The sequence below is a fragment of the Euphorbia lathyris genome, chromosome 8 (genome assembly GCF_963576675.1).
Source record: "Euphorbia lathyris chromosome 8, ddEupLath1.1, whole genome shotgun sequence".
In the NCBI taxonomy this organism is placed as follows: Eukaryota; Viridiplantae; Streptophyta; class Magnoliopsida; order Malpighiales; family Euphorbiaceae; genus Euphorbia; species Euphorbia lathyris.
Window position 1 is genome coordinate 71,906,095 of NC_088917.1, and position 16,102 is coordinate 71,922,196.

The 16,102-nt window shown below is 32.8% G+C and overlaps 1 protein-coding gene across 2 annotated transcripts; it reads left to right on the plus strand.

The window, feature by feature from the left end:
• Positions 1-8,860: 8,860 nt before the first annotated feature.
• On the plus strand, positions 8,861-15,291 carry LOC136203674 (uncharacterized). Of its 2 annotated transcripts, XM_065994873.1 has the most exons (9): positions 8,861-9,218; positions 9,368-9,459; positions 9,977-10,048; positions 10,243-10,349; positions 10,690-10,745; positions 11,498-11,678; positions 12,276-12,359; positions 13,198-13,488; positions 14,403-15,291. In XM_065994873.1, exons 1-9 carry the CDS (start codon positions 9,033-9,035, stop codon positions 15,242-15,244), a joined length of 1,911 nt encoding a protein of 636 aa, XP_065850945.1. In that variant the 5' UTR covers positions 8,861-9,032; the 3' UTR covers positions 15,245-15,291. The 2 variants fall into 2 exon arrangements, with proteins under 2 accessions (XP_065850945.1, XP_065850946.1); XM_065994874.1 differs by lacking the exon at positions 12,276-12,359 and having other exon boundaries at positions 8,862-9,218.
• Positions 15,292-16,102: the final 811 nt, after the last annotated feature.

Below are 16,102 nucleotides of genomic sequence, written 5' to 3' on the forward strand. Positions count from 1 at the left end.
GTAAATATAATTTGTATTCTTTACGAGCTTTTACACGAGCTTGTTTATGAATTTGTTCATGAACCTCTAATCGAGTTTGCTCACGAGCTTTCGAGCCGAGTTTTGGTCTGCTCAAGCTCTGCTCGTTTACAAACCGAGCTTGAAAATCGTGCTCACGAACGGCTCGTTTACAAATCGAGTCGAGTTTTTATCGAGCCGAACGCCGAGCTGCTCATGAGTGGCTATGCTCGCTTACAGCCCTAAGACTAGATTGTATTCGGTCCTCCTTGTCGTGATTCATTAACAACAAAAACATAGCTTTCATATGAAGAGACTGATTGACACATAAAAAGTCCCACATTCTTACTAATCTGTTTGCTAATTGAGCTTTGAACACTTCAATTATATATATTAAGCAGAGTAAGAGAAGCACGAGATTCTATTTTGTAAAATGTTTAAAAATTTTAATATTTAAAACTTCTAATATTTGTTACTTAATTAAATGGTTAACAAGAAGTAGAATTGGTTCAGATGGTTTATGCGATTAACAATGTTCCATTTGGTTAGGTGTTCAATTCTCTATGTCTACATTTTAGGTAAATATTTTTTATTTCATTTTATAAACGGGAATTAATCGGGATAATTTTTATGACTATATAATAATGTTATACCTTATTAATAAATTATAAATTTATGTTATTGTAATTAGCTTACCGAACCTTACAAAATATATAACTATATATTATATAATATTTCTCTTTTATATAAAGTTAATGTATGAAATATAAATTTATTATTGCTAAACTTTCGGTTATTTCAGTTCGGTCCAATCCAATCCAATCCAATCCGGTTATCGGTCCGGTTCTGGATAAATTTTGGTCCAGTTCGGTCCAGTTCTTTGACGGAAAGTCAACGGTCCAATCCAGTTCGGTTCTCCAAAAAAAGTCAACGGTCCGGTCCAATTCCGGAATTTTTCCCTCGGATATTCGGTCCGGTCTAGTATCTCCAGGATCCGCGCCCAGCCCTAGTTCCAATAATATTCACAAATAGGATTATATCACACGCGCGCATATTTTTTCAGTCATAAAGAGATTTATTTAACTTTATGCAGTAATGTTCTCGAGAACTAGCTGCTTCTGGCAGTTTAAATCCTTCCGAGACTTTCATATAAATATCATTATCCAGTGGCCCATATAAGCAGGTTGTGTAAATCAAGCCTTTCTCTTGTTACCAGACTTATGAGAAACGTAAAAGTAGTTGCATCCACCACAAGGAAGTATGTTTCTTTATAATCAATTTCAGGTCTTTGTGAGAATCCTTGTGCAACTAAACGTGCTTTATATCTCACAATTTCACCATTTTCAAATCCTTTTTCTCATAAAGACTTATTTATGTCCCACTGGTTTTACACCTTTAGGTGTACGGACTACAGGTCCAAATACTTCTCTTTTTGCAAGAGATTTCAATTCTGTCTCAATTGCTTCTTTCCATTTTGGCCAATTATTACTTTGTGTACACTCTTCAATGGATTTTTTTGTTCATGATCCTTATTTTTATCCATAACATCAACTGCTACATTGCATGCAAAAATTTCATCGACGTCGATTTTATTTCGGTTCCATTTTATTCCAGACATGACATTATTGATTGAGATCTCTTCATTCTCAGGTACCTGAATTTCATTCTTTGTCATGTGTATGGTCTCTTCAGGAGATCCTTCATTTCTATTTGGTTCCTCGGAAAAGCCATTGCCAAATTCTGCTCCTTTTATTTTCCAAGGATTCTTATCTTTGGAACCGATTGGTCTACCACGCTTCATGCGTTTGTGAGACTCATTAGCAGTCTGATGTTATCCTTTAGGGACATCAATTATATTTGGAGCATTTACAGCTGGAATATGTGACTTGGTCACTCTCTTTGGATTAGTAAATGCGTCTGGCAATTGATTTGCTAAGTTTTGTAAATGAATTATCTTTTGAACTTCTATTTCACATTCTTTAGTACGAGGATCAAAATGAGACAGAGATAATTCATTCCAACTAATTTCCTTTTCCAGCTGTTTCTTTTCTCCCCCTAATGTTGGAAAATTTGACTCATTAAAATGACAGTCAGCAAATCGAGCCTTAAATAAATTTCCAGTAGCTGGCTCAAGATACTTAATAATTGATGGGGATTCAAATCCAACATATATTCTCATCCTCCTTTGAGGACCCATCTTAGTGCGTTGTGGTGGAGCAATTAAAACATATACCACAAATCCAAAAACTTTCAAATGAGAAATATTTGGTTCTTGACTAAGAACCAATTGTGATGGGGAGAATTTGATTTGCAATATTTTGCAAATGTATTACCTTTTGAACTTCAAGTTCACATTGTTTTGTTCGAGGATCTAAATGAGATAATGTTAATGCATTCCATATAATACTAAATGAGATAATATTAATGCATTCCATGTAATACTAAATGAGATAATGTCAATGCATACCATGTAATATATTTTTTTTCAACTTTTCATTCTCTCCCCCTAATGTTGGAAAAATTATTTCATTAAAATATCTTCATTTGTAACAGCTTCAGGTGTTTGCATAACTTCAGGTGTTTGCACTTCTTCAGGAAGTGTGTTTATATTAGTATCTACATCTTTAATAGATTCATTCTTATCATCAATCGAATTTCTTTTTCTAAGATTTTTTATCCTTTGAACCAATAGGCCGTCCACGCTTCAGGCGTGTTTAAGAACGATCATCATGTTTTTCTTCAGGAATTTCAATATGAATTGGTGCATTAACAGCTGGTTTTTGTTACTCATTTTGGATCAGCAAGTGCATCAGGCAACTGATTTGCTAAATTTTCAAGATGAATTATTTCATGAACTTCTTGTTCACAATTCTTTATTTTAGAATCCATGTGAGAAAGTGATGAATATTTTCATGTTATTGTCTTTTCCACATTTTTATTTTCTCTCCAAAATGACAATATGTAAAACATGCAGTAAACGTATCTCCCGCTAATGGCTCAAGATATTTAATTATTGAGAAATATTGGGCTCATGACCAAAAGCTAATTGTAATGGGGAATACTCATGATAGCTTGTTGGTCTAATACATATAAGTGATATTGCATGTAAAATTTCACATCCCCATACAGATGTAGGAAGATTAGTTCGCATAAGTAATGGTCTAGCGATTAATTGCATACATTTAGTAAAGATTCTACTAGACTATTTTGTGTATGAATATATGCTACAAGATGTCCAACACTTATCCCAATTGATATACAATAACCGTTAAATGTTTGGAATATGAATTCACTGGCATTATGAAGAAGAATTGCGTGATGGTAATAAACATACATATGACCATCGAGTAGAAGCATCAATTAAAACCATAAAATACCTAAATGTTCTATATATATCGCCTTCAAGGCATTGTAAAATGTTGTTGATTCAATTCCAATCTTACCCTTCGAGGGTCTTATAATTATTTTCCTTGCGAACAAGCAACACAAAATTATTCATTGCTTTGAAGAATCTTCTGGTTCTTCAATGGATACCCATGTGCATTTTCTATAATTTTTCTCATCATTATAGAACTAGGATGACCTAGTCTATCATGTCAAATCTTATAAGTATATGAATCGGTAAACTTCTGGTTTACAGTAAGATTTGCTCCAATTACGTTAATAAATATGTAACACAAACTATATTATAAAGTATTAAAAAAATTTCTAGTCCATATATCTTTCCCATAATTATATTTGTAATATAAAGTTACAGCCTCAATATGATATCCATTTCTGCGAATATCTTTTAAAACTCAACAACTTTCTGTGAGACTTTGGGAAAATAATGGATTATTCATAATAAACTTCGTTTCTCTTGGTAAGACTATATTGGCTCTGTCGGAGCCTTCAACTAAATTTGTGTTACAAGATAGTACATTATATATGAGAATCTTTTCAGGAGCTTAGTATAGTAAAACTAGATGTTTGGTATAGTAAAACCAGATGTAATTTAGAATACTTTTTGAAACATTTCTCTCTATATTGATGTTGCATGAGCATATTAAATGCATGAAAAGTATAGAAAGTTTTCTCTAACATAATTTCATTGATAACATCATCTCCACATAATTTTAATTGATATATAATCTTAAAAAGAGCTGAATTATATTATGTGCCGATTTAAAATCTTGCAATCTTAATTTCATCATGTCATAACGAGCTTTGGATAATAAAAACCAACTTCTAGTAGTCTTATCTTTCTTTCAAAAATTTCTAAAACACAGATGGATCTTTAACAATTAGATATTCACATTTTGTAAAATTTGATATGACTCAAATACAAATACGTGTATTAGAAACAAGATTATAATATATGAAAGAAATTAAAGATTGATTTAGAACTTATTTGGGATTTAAATGGATGAACAAATCTGAGCAACTAATATCATATTTAATATCTATAGCAACATACATCATACTTAATATAAACCGATTTATCCAGTAGAGCCAAGATAGGTTCAAATATATTCAAACTATGTTTTGGGTTTCACAAAAATAGATTTTATTCATACATTGATGATGACTAAAACTTAAGTAAAGAATTATAATATCTTGCCATCAACAGATGAACAGTCAATTTCAAAAATAGAATCAGCTACTGCAATTCCATGTTTTATATTATGATACAAACATATACATATATATCTTTATTATCATGAATTTGGTGATAAAGGTTTAACAGAATATATATCAAAACCATATATCAAGATCGAAAAATTTCATAAACCCTAATTATTCAACGATTTCGCAGTTTCATAATTAATATAACATAGGATAATCAAGATAGGTTTTATTTACTAACCTCGGTGATGAAAAATATCGTTGAGAATTTTTTCTACCTGAATTGCAGAAGCTTGCTCAAGCGGCTAGGGTTTCGTGCTGATAACATGTTATAAAACAAGGAAGATAATATACAATAGAATAAGAACAATAGAGAGAGTAAGTGTATTCTTGTATTTCACATGTCCTTTTGCTTGTGTGTATATTACATGAAGGAAACCTATATTTATAGGCTTATGAATATAGGTTACATAAGAACATAAGTTATGTAGTTACAAACATTAAGGAATACATGGTTACAACCTTAATGAATGAAGAGTTACAACATTTAAGGAATGCGGAGTTACGATGGTTATACTTATGGACATCCATTAATTTATTCATAACAAAAATTATATATATATAATTATAATAAAAATTGATAAATTAATATATAATAAATTATAAATGATTTATAAATAATTATAATTATAATAAATAATGATAAATTATTGAATACTGAACTGAATATGAAAAATGAGTGCTGAAATTGAATGCTGAACTAAACTGAACTGATTGCTACTGAAATTAAGTAATAAAAAACATGACCATACTTGTACTTGAAATATTATATCATTTCACTGGATTGAGGCATATTCTGTATTTAACGTTGGTGAAATATAATATAAACAAATTTTCAAAATTGGTTGTTAGTGAAAAATGTAATTTATAAAGTGAAGATATAACCCCAAGGCCGTCTCCAGCATTTTGGAGGCCCTAGGCGAATTGTGCACTTTTTTTCATATCTAAATCTAATACTATTTTAGAAATAATAAATAGTAAATAGTAAAACCAATATATTATTAACTACAATTCAAATCATATAATAATAACATAAAACTAAGAAATTATTATTCTTCTTGCTTTTGTATATGTAAAATTGAGTTTTCTTTTATATATTTAAAATCAAGTTTCTTCTCACCAGTCATGCGAGAAGCAAGCAGACGACAAAGTATTAATTTCGGGAAATTAATCTTGGACGACTGAACTCGAACCTAATCGCAAGATTCTATGGAAAGAAATAGAAGAATTTATCTCCGAGATTAAAAATTGGTTGAGTCGCGTATTTATTATGAATTACATGTTTAAATCACTATTTGGACATCGATTGATCCAAAGAATCTTGTCATTTGGCGCTTGATCTATCCAAAATTTTATCATTTGGCCACTGAACTATCCCAATTGGTGAAATTTCAATCCAATTTGGATGGAAACTTAATAGAATTATGGACATATGATGATATTTTTTATCATTAGACTTGATAAATTTTAGTTTAGAGATTTGTTTTCTTGTTTTAATCTCATTAATTATTTGGATAAATCAACTTTAAAACGTACGACATGTCAAGCTCATATTTCAAAATATCACCCCATATTATAAGGAAACAATTTTATCAAGACTTCATCATAATTAAGTAGAATTTCATCAATTTGAATAGTTTATGGTCCAAATGTGATCAAATAATAAATTAGTGGTCAAATATTAAAATTTTAAATAAATCAGAGTCTAAATAACATTTTATACCAAATTACAAATTGTAATTCATAAGTGAATTTCATCTTGTAATTTATAAAAAAATAAAAAATTTTAAAATAACTATAATAACAAAGTAATAATTTATACATTTGTTTTAATCTCATTAATTATTTGGGTAAATCAACTTTAAAACCTACGATATGTCAAGCTCATATTTCAAAATATCACCACATATTATAAGGAAACAATTTTATCAAATTTTATCAAGACTTCATCATAATTAAGTAGAATTTCATCAATTTGAATAGTTTATGTTCCAAATGTGATCAAATAATAAATTAGTGGTCAAATATTAAAATTTTAAATAAATCAGAGTCTAAATAACATTTTATACCAAATTACAAATTGTAATTCATAAGTGAATTTCATCTTGTAATTTATAAAAAAATAAAAAATTTTAAAATAACTATAATAACAAAGTAATAATTTATACATTTGTTTTAATCTCATTAATTATTTGGGTAAATCAACTTTAAAACCTACGACATGTCAAGCTCATATTTCAAAATATCACCACATATTATAAGAAAACAATTTTATCAAATTTTATCAAGACTTCATCATAATTAAGTAGAATTTCATCAATTTGAATAGTTTATGGTCCAAATGTGATCAAATAATAAATTAGTGGTCAAATATTAAAATTTTAAATAAATCAGAGTCTAAATAACATTTTATACCAAATTACAAATTTTAATTCATAAGTGAATTTCATCTTGTAATTTATAAAAAATAAAAAATTTTAAAATAACTATAATAACAAAGTAATAATTTATACATTTATGTTGTCAAAGAAAAAAAGAAAAAATGTGAACAAAAAAATGCTAATCCAAGGGAATTGAACTCTCACCCTTGTAAACATCTCCACTATGTTTTTACCATTCAAGCTAGCACTATTTCTTATTATATAATTAATTCTATATACATTTTAACCATAACGTTTTTAATAATTATCAAATTTTAAAAAATTTCCGATCGGAGGCCCCGTAAGTCGGAGGCCCTAGGCCGCCGCCTAGGCGGCCTCCCCCAGGAGCCGGCCCAGTATAACCCTAATGAGCCATATTATGTATTTCACTTTGGTGAAACATAATATAAACAACTTTCTAAAATTGGTTTGCTCATAAAAAAAAATGTAATTTATAAAGTAGAAGACATTATTCATTTAATCATGTTAGTTTTCTTTCATATATTTTGAAAAATTGATGAACACATAAGAATGATCATTATATACAAATTTACATCTTTATTAATATTTACGATTCTTAGACCGAACATTTTGTTCATGTTTTGATGAGAAGAACTTATCAGCTCTGTGAATTCCGATTTATCCGCCGGATTGCTAATCTGGTGGCAGATAAGACAGTTAGACTAGGCTTATCTTCCTCTGTACTGGTAGTAATATATTATCCCCCAGTGGTAGAGCCAGGAATTTAGACTTGAGGAGGCTAATTTTAACTGTGGGGTTAAGGGTAAAATTTCAAAGTCCAGCCTGTTAGGGCTGGGCAAAAGTTTTTTAGCTTCCAACGCGTTAAAATTGTAAAAATGTTATCATTTTTAGAAACTAGCATTGAACTAATAGAAAATTAAATATGTTTACTCTTTTCATGTTGGACACTTTTAATATTTTAGTGAACACACTGTCGTTTTGGTGTGTTCGCTAAAACATTAAAAGTGTCCGACGGTATGTTCGAATAAACATTAAAAGTGTCAACATGAAAATAGTAAACATATTTAATTTTCTATTAGTTCAATGCTAGTTTCTAAAAAATTATAACATTTTTACCGTTTTTATTTTTAATTTTTTTTTTAAATTTTTCATAAATTAAAATTTAATCTAAAAACTAAGTTATTTGAATTTCAAAAATAAAAAATTAATTTTTAATGGTAAAAACATAATAAAAATGAATTCAAAAGTGTTATCAAAATAGAGAATCCATTTAAATTAATTAATAATAGTAACATATTTTATAATTATTGAAAAATAAACTTAAAATAAATAAAAAATTTCTAAAATAAAATTAGGTTTGGGAGAGTTCAACCTATGACCTTTTGAATATAAGCATGCATCCTTAGTCATTTCATCCACCTTCAAACATTGAAATAATACTATATAGAATTAATGTATACGAATTTCAAGGGGATCTATAGGGGACAAAACGAAAATTACTTAAGGGTGGAGCCGGTGGCCGGGGGCTCCGGTCCCCCGAGCCCTTGGCTGGCGCCGCCCCTGATTATCCCTCCATCTTTTGTAAGCCTACTCGCAATTGATTAATTCATTTATAAAGTCATTCTTTCATTAAAAAAAATATATCACGGTATTTTGGGAAAGTCCAATTTGAAATATTCTAGTTTTGCAAAAGGGACGGTGTAATTAGTCTAAATATATAAATAAGCCTCTCCATTTGGACCTGTTTTGTAATTTACAAAATAAAAAATAAAAAAGTTAAACCCAAATCAACCCTACTGGATTAGGGTTTCGGCATTGATGAAAAAACGGCCTTCTGGAAGGTTTTGAATACCAACCTTCTTCCTTCCCCATCGTTTACTTTGCAATCTGATACATACTTCTTTTTGCAATATACAAGCGAGGGAGGGAGAGCAACGAGCAATAAAGCAGCTATCTTTATCCTATTCAATGAGTCAATTGTTAAATTTGGAGAATGGAAACATTTTAATCGATGCTGATGACCAGGAGAAGTTGTCTTCACCATCAGTCTGCGGCTACAAGTTAGTGCCCTGGTTGAACTGGGATGAATGGGAATGGGTTGGAGTTTCTCTATTCTCTGATTCTCCAGAGAAGATAGCCTCTGCCATTAAAAGGGTAGGTGTCACTTTCTCCCTCTCTCTATCTCTGATTAATTCTGGAAATCATACTTTTCAATTTTCAATTCTCAGTACAACTGCTCTGATTGTGTTAATTCAGTTTGATCAAATTAGCAAATATCAATTTGTTTTTGTTTGGGATTTTAGATATCAACTTGGCGAAGCAGAGGATGCTTACCAGTTGTGGTTGATGTTACAGCTTCAGTTGTTGAAATTCAACAAAAAGATCCATTTTTTAGGTAAATTTCTTTATTCCCAGATTGACAAAATTAGTTCTTTCTGATTCACCTTGCTTTGAGAGTTCACAAGATGTCAATGGCGGAGATGCCTATGTTGAGATGGATGTGTGGTCTGACGAGAAAGGATTGAGTGAGTAATGAAATAACTAGGACAAAAGGGAAAACCGACTAAGGTGGTTTGGCATGTAAGACAGAGAGCCCTTGATGTGCCGGTTAGGAGGACTGCAGAGTGGTAAAAGAAGGACTGCAAGTGGTAAAAGGATGTAATGGTGAGGGGTAGGGAAGACCTAAGCAAACTTGGAAGACGTGATCGAGAGTGATATGAGTTTATTGGGGATTGAGGAAAATATGGTAGTGGATAGGACGGAGTGGAGGGAGAGAATTTATGTTGTTGACACAACTTGATTTCACGGTTTTGTATGATGGTTCATGTTAGCCGATCCCTAATCATTTCGGGACTAAGGCTTTGTTGTTGTTGTTGTTATATCACAAATGATATTAAGTTTTCATACTGCAGAAAGGACCTGTCTAGTGATGCTTTACATTCAGAGCAAATGTTGGCAATGCTGTATTCCATGGCTATCTTGAGGTCAGATTTCTTCCTTTTTGTGAATATATCTTAACTAAATTACATGGATTTTAAGAATTTTGAAGTTAAAACAGTGAACTTTTGCCACAAAATTCTCGTTGGTCATCAATTTTGGCAGGGCTGCACTTAGGATTGACCTAAATATGTATTTGTGACTCTGCAAATTGGCAAGCTTATGTTGTTGTTTTTTGAAGGCTTGTGAACTGTGTTGTTGAGAAAACACGGAAAAAAACTGAAATTTCAATTGCTGAAGCTGCTGCTGCAATTGGGATTCCACGAACACTCATCGATATTCGTCATGGTAAGATCCTGCATATTCCATCCAATAATTGATCAAATCACGAGAATAGAAAATTGCGTAAAATGCTATTTTATTTTGTAATTTGTGGAACTTTTATGAGCAGGGAAGGAATTTTAGTTTCTGTTGTCACATGATTCTGCTGATATTTATTTTAAAACTGTTCCGTAAGAAACATTAGAAATGTGATTATTAACACCGTTCATGTCTTGAATTCTTCTAGTCTTATATATTTTGATTAAGTTCTTTTGATGTCCCTTCAATTTAATGCGAGATATACTCCTGATAAAGTTTAGTTTGAGTAAATTGAGAACTCATGTGTTTGATATTGCTCTAATTGTAGAGAGTTCTCACCGAGATCTGCCTTCCCTGACCCTAGTACGCAATGCAGCAGTTCAGGTTTGTCTTTTAAAATTCTTTCTGATCACTTGAATGTCTTCTTTTCCTTAAGATTACACCTACTTTAGTCTCGAGATTGTCGATAAAATTACTACATTGTTATTATTGGTCATGGTTTGTTCTCGTGCTACTGTTCCATACCCGGGCTAATGTCCTGCGAAAGATTGGTTGTACTATAAAAGGGCGGCCCGGTGCACTACGCATTCCCGCTAAGCGAGGGTCCGGGGAGGGGTCCCACCACAAGGGTGCATTGGGGGCAAGCCTTCCCTGCCAATTTTTTGGCAAGAGGCCACTCCTAAGACTCGAACCCGTGACCTCTCGGTCACACGACGCCAATGCTCGCCCTCCAAAGATTGGTTGTACTATATTCATCTTAAATACTTTCTAGGAAATAGCTCAGGCATTCACTTGCATTCTCTTCTATATTTTTGTGAAGATTCTGGATCATCGTTTTATGACTATTTAAGACTTCTTGTTTCTACGCATAAAAGAAACATTTTTTGTATGAGCTCTCTACACATGATTAAATTTTTCGAGATGCAGCCGTTAAATTTGTTTCCCTCGCAGCTAGTCAGTCTTTTAATGTTCCAATAGGCCATTTTTTAGGCTTATTGTTTGTTATCAGTTTTGTTAAAGGAAGGGTACTATAGAGGAAACTTTTAGCCGTTAGTCACTGTTTGCGATTATTTACTAGCATCAGATATCTGTATACTGTAGTGCGTAATTAGCGTATTGTCTGTTGATAATTGCAGGCAATTCATTGGTTAAAAGCTTATTATTGGGAGCCTCAGATGGAACTGATTCCGTACCAAAGAGATGGAAGTGCCGAAATCAGGAAAGAAATCAAATCAAAACTCCAGCAATTGGCATCAAGCATAAATGAAGGACGGAATTCCCAGCTTGAAGCTTCACCAATCGAAGGAAAAAGTGCAGGTGCTTTTCTTTCTTTTGCTGTGCAAAATGTTATTAAACAGTTTATAACACATTTTCTCCTCACTTCATGGAAACTCAGAAGCCTTTTTATTTATATTTAATCGATATCCTTTTCATTCACGGGGTTAGTTCTTGATTTATTTCATGTTTTCGTGACTTATTATGATATAAAATATAATTCCCAAATTTTCTAATACATTCAGAAAAAAGCATGTAGTTGATAGCATTTTATTAAATATCACTGGAATTAGCTAATGTTAATCATTGACCACTCTGTTACATGGACACTCTTCTTTAGTAGCATTTTTGTGTTTCGTGTCCATATCCGTTTCCATTTGAAGGTTATGTTATGAAGACTGTGTTTTAGAAATAACATCTCTGTTCCGGTGTCGGTTTCTGTTTATGTGTCCTTGCGACATAGATTGACAAGAGTCTTATATTGAACTTCAGTTCTATTTATACCCCCACATACATATTTCGCGCATGTGGGCAATATTCTTTAACTTTTTTTAGCATTTTCTTTGTATAACTTTTAAAGCATAAAAGAAGTGTTGCCACTTAGAAATTTTGCAATCGTATTAAACATCACCTTTGTAGGTAGCACGCATCAAAAACTACTGTGTGGCCGTAATAAGTTCTTCACAATTATGTCCAGCAAGCCATACTTGTCCAAATGTGGTGGTAAGACAATAGAAAGTATTTCTCAAAACTTTGTTTTCTATTGATCATTGTTGATGTTTAAAGGCAAAAAGTACCCCGAGTCCTTTATCATTATGATTTTGGTTGATTGAGTCCTTAATCTTTCATTTCAACACATTATGCCCCGAGTCCTTTATCATTGGCAAGGGAAGGCTTGCCCCCAGTACACCCTTGTGGTGGGATCCCTCCCCGGACCCTCGCTTAGCGGGGACGCGTAATGCACCGGGCCGCCCGATTAAGCCCCTAATGGATAGAAAAGTCGGTTGACATAACGCTATTTGTTTCATCTGCGTTCAAGATTTGCATTTCTAATAGTTTGAAAGCAGTTTTGTTTATATATCTGATGTGTGTGGCTATAGAGAAACTGTAAAAATCTGATTTCGAACGGTAAAAAGTACATTCAGACATAGATACGCTCTTTTATCTTAATTAGATGTTGACAATTAGGGCCTTAACGTGACAAAAAATAAATGATCATGGGTCTGATGTGTTAAAATAAAAGATCAAGGGCTCAATCCACCAAAATCGGAATGATCAGGAGTCACCGGATGCTTTTCCCATGTTTAAATGTATTTATCATTGTTCATCTTTTAGACATCCGGAATGTTTATATTTACCATTTAAAAAATTTCAATTGAATCTTTTGAGAATAATCTGTCATCTAAATAGTGTAATGCGTATGATTTAAATGGTTCAGAATAACAACGTAGTTATCTATAACTTAGAGGTTTCCTGCATTGAATTCATCATTGTTAAATGAAATGAGTTTCCGCAGGTATAATACGCATCAGATGTGCTGATAATATACATTTATTTTCAGGAAAAAAGAAGCAAAATACGAAGATGTTGAAGGGTCTTGTTCGTTTATATTCTTCCTCCTCCTCTGAAGTATTATCTGTATTATTGAACTTATTATTGAAGGCTCTAGATTCTTCAAATCTAACGGAGCTTACTGAAGATTACGAAGCTGGACAAGAGATGCCCTCTGCACTTAATGATTGGAAGATTGTGATAACTAAATTATCAAACAAGGAACCAGAATTTCTTCTTATGCTTCTTAAGGCCATTCTAACTATGATTGAGACTCAAGAAGCCATGAGATTTGAAACGGGTAACGACCGTTACAGTCTTTTCTTCTCTAGTGTTTGTTTCTTTATTTCCAAGCGTAAAATGTTATAATTTAGTCCACGTACTTGACACAATTTGCCACTTTGACCTCTGTACTTTACTACTTTATCTGAGAATTTGGCTCTTGACAGGAAGTTTCATTAGCAGTGATATACTGTGAACATAACCGTCTGTCAATGGTCAAATTTGTTAAGGATCATAAAAAAAAGGGCGGCACGGTGCACTACACTTTCCCGCTTAAGCGAGGGTCTGGGGAAGGGTCCCACCACAAGGGTGTAATAGGGGCAAGCCTTCCCCTGCCAATTTTTTGACAAGAGGCCGCTCCTAAGACTTGAACCCATGACCTCTCAGTCACACGACGACAACGTTTAAGAAAAAGTAAAGTAGTCAAATGTAGAAAAATTAAAGTACAGAGGTCAAATATATACGAAATTAAAGCATAGGGGATAAAGTAACAAATTCTACAAAGTACAAGGGCTAAATTTTAGGCTTAGTGCATAATTACACACCTAAATTTGTAATTTTTTGCGGTTTGACACCTTGTACTTATACTTGGACCTATCATACACTTTAACTGGTAACTTTTTTCCGTTTGACACCCTGAACTTGTCGATTTTGGCCTTATGGCGCCCTTATTTGCTGATTTGGCACACTTCAAATCTTATTAGGCATGCAAGGTAGCTTTTATTTGAAGTTTTCCAAATCAGCAAATATGGGTCTTGGAGACCCAAAATTGACAAGTTCACGGTGCCAAAAGGAAAAAAAAGTTGTAATTTTAGGTGTGTGATAGGTCCAAATATAAGTACGGGGTGCCAAACCGTAAAATATTACAAGTTCTGGTGTGTATGTAAAATAATGTATCAAGCCTATATTTTAACTTTTTCCATCTTCTTATAGGAACATGTTTCTTATCAATGGAGTCCACCGCAGAAACTGCGAAAATTGAACAACTTTCTTCTTTGTTTTCATGGCTTGTTGGACAACTCAAGTTACTGAAGCCCTTCCGCAAGAAAGATTCCAAAGCCAAAACTGAAATTTCTGCTTCAGAAATGAGTAAATTAAACACAGTTCTAAAGGAGCTGCTTCGAAAATGTCTTCTGATCTCATTAGGCGGAAACAAACAGCTTATGGAATCAGCATTACAACTCGCTCAGCTAATAGGTGATAATAGCACTTTAATGGAGAAAATCAGCAAACTAAAGTTAAAGTTTCTAAATTTATCAAACCCAAATGCTCCTGAAGAAAATAGTTTTCTTCGGAGTTGCAGCAATCCGCTTATCCAGCAAGATGAGGCTATCGATCAAGCTGCAAAGAAGCTCGAATCGGTCAAACTCCTTGTAGCTAAGCGCAGAACTGCGAAGTCAACAGATGGTAATTCAGGAAGATGTAGTGTGGTAAAATCATGGAACCCTTGTCCGATTGGTATGCTGCCTCGTGATCTCGGGTCTTCTGGTTGTCTTCCTGTTCTTGACAGTAAAGAAAAGTCGGTAGATTCATCAGAAGATGCTGCAGAAGGGCCTAGTTCCGATACCTGTCTTGGTAAAAAGAGGGGAGCTAGTTCTGATGTTTGTTTGTTAGATAGAGAATGTGTTAAGAAAATGCGAGAGAATGCGGAGAATTGTGAAGATTTTGAGTTGCAGAGAGAATTCAAGGGGTGTCTGATGATAAATGGGGTGTGGAAGAAAGTGAGTGAAGAAGAAGTTGAAAGTATTAAATCTGGTGTAAGAATTTTGATTTAGTCAGTTTTTTTAATCTATTGAATCATTGCATTTGTTTTCCCTTTAAATGTCAGTGCAGATAAACTTTGAAAGAAAGATTCATATGCTGGCAGGCATATTTAGATGTGTCAACAGATTATTGGGTCATATGTCGCATTATAATCATGTTATCTGATATATATGTTGCACACGAGGCTTAATACATTAGGGGTCTCTGTATTTGTCTAGATTATTTGATTGGTTCTCTGAATTTTGGAGATGTTTCATTAGCTTTCTGAACTTGTTTAAATGTTTCGTTAGCTTCTTAAGTTCACATTGCACAACAAGGAGAGATTTGGACAGATGTTTCGTTAGCTTTCTAAACTTAGTCTCGTTAGTTTTCTAAGTTCACATGGCACAACATTCTAAGTTCACATGGCACAACAAGGAGAGATTTGAACTTGTTTAAATCTCATTAGATTCCTAAGTTCACATGGCACAAAAGGAGAGATTTGGACAAGTTAAAACGTCTATCATTTGATCATTATAACCATTACATAAGGCCAATAAGTCATTTAAAGTAAGTTTATTCCGGTGTTACTGAAACATCTGCAGAAGTACATATAAATGATAATGCTGATTGTCTGTATGTTGTCAAACAGTGACAACTATAGATACATTACCAAATCTGTATTTTGATGTATGTATGCTTACTTGATTGGTTGCAATGGAACTGAAAGAATTTGCTTGAGAATCTGCATTTTATGAAATAACTCAAAGATCTGTTACCAAATTGTTCTGGTATCAGTCCAATTCTATATTACAATTGTAATAAGACACGTCCGCATTACTTTGTCTTTCCATTTTCAATATGCAATTCATTATTACCTTATTGTCATC

Coding starts and splice junctions, on each gene's coding strand:
- LOC136203674 (XM_065994873.1), top strand. CDS start 9,033: ATGAGTCAATTGTTAAATTTGGAGAATGGAAACATTTTAATCGATGCT. Junction 9,460..9,976: donor CAAAAAGATCCATTTTTTAG/GTAAATTTCTTT, acceptor TTCATACTGCAG/AAAGGACCTGTCTAGTGATG. Junction 11,679..12,275: donor AATCGAAGGAAAAAGTGCAG/GTGCTTTTCTTT, acceptor TCACCTTTGTAG/GTAGCACGCATCAAAAACTA.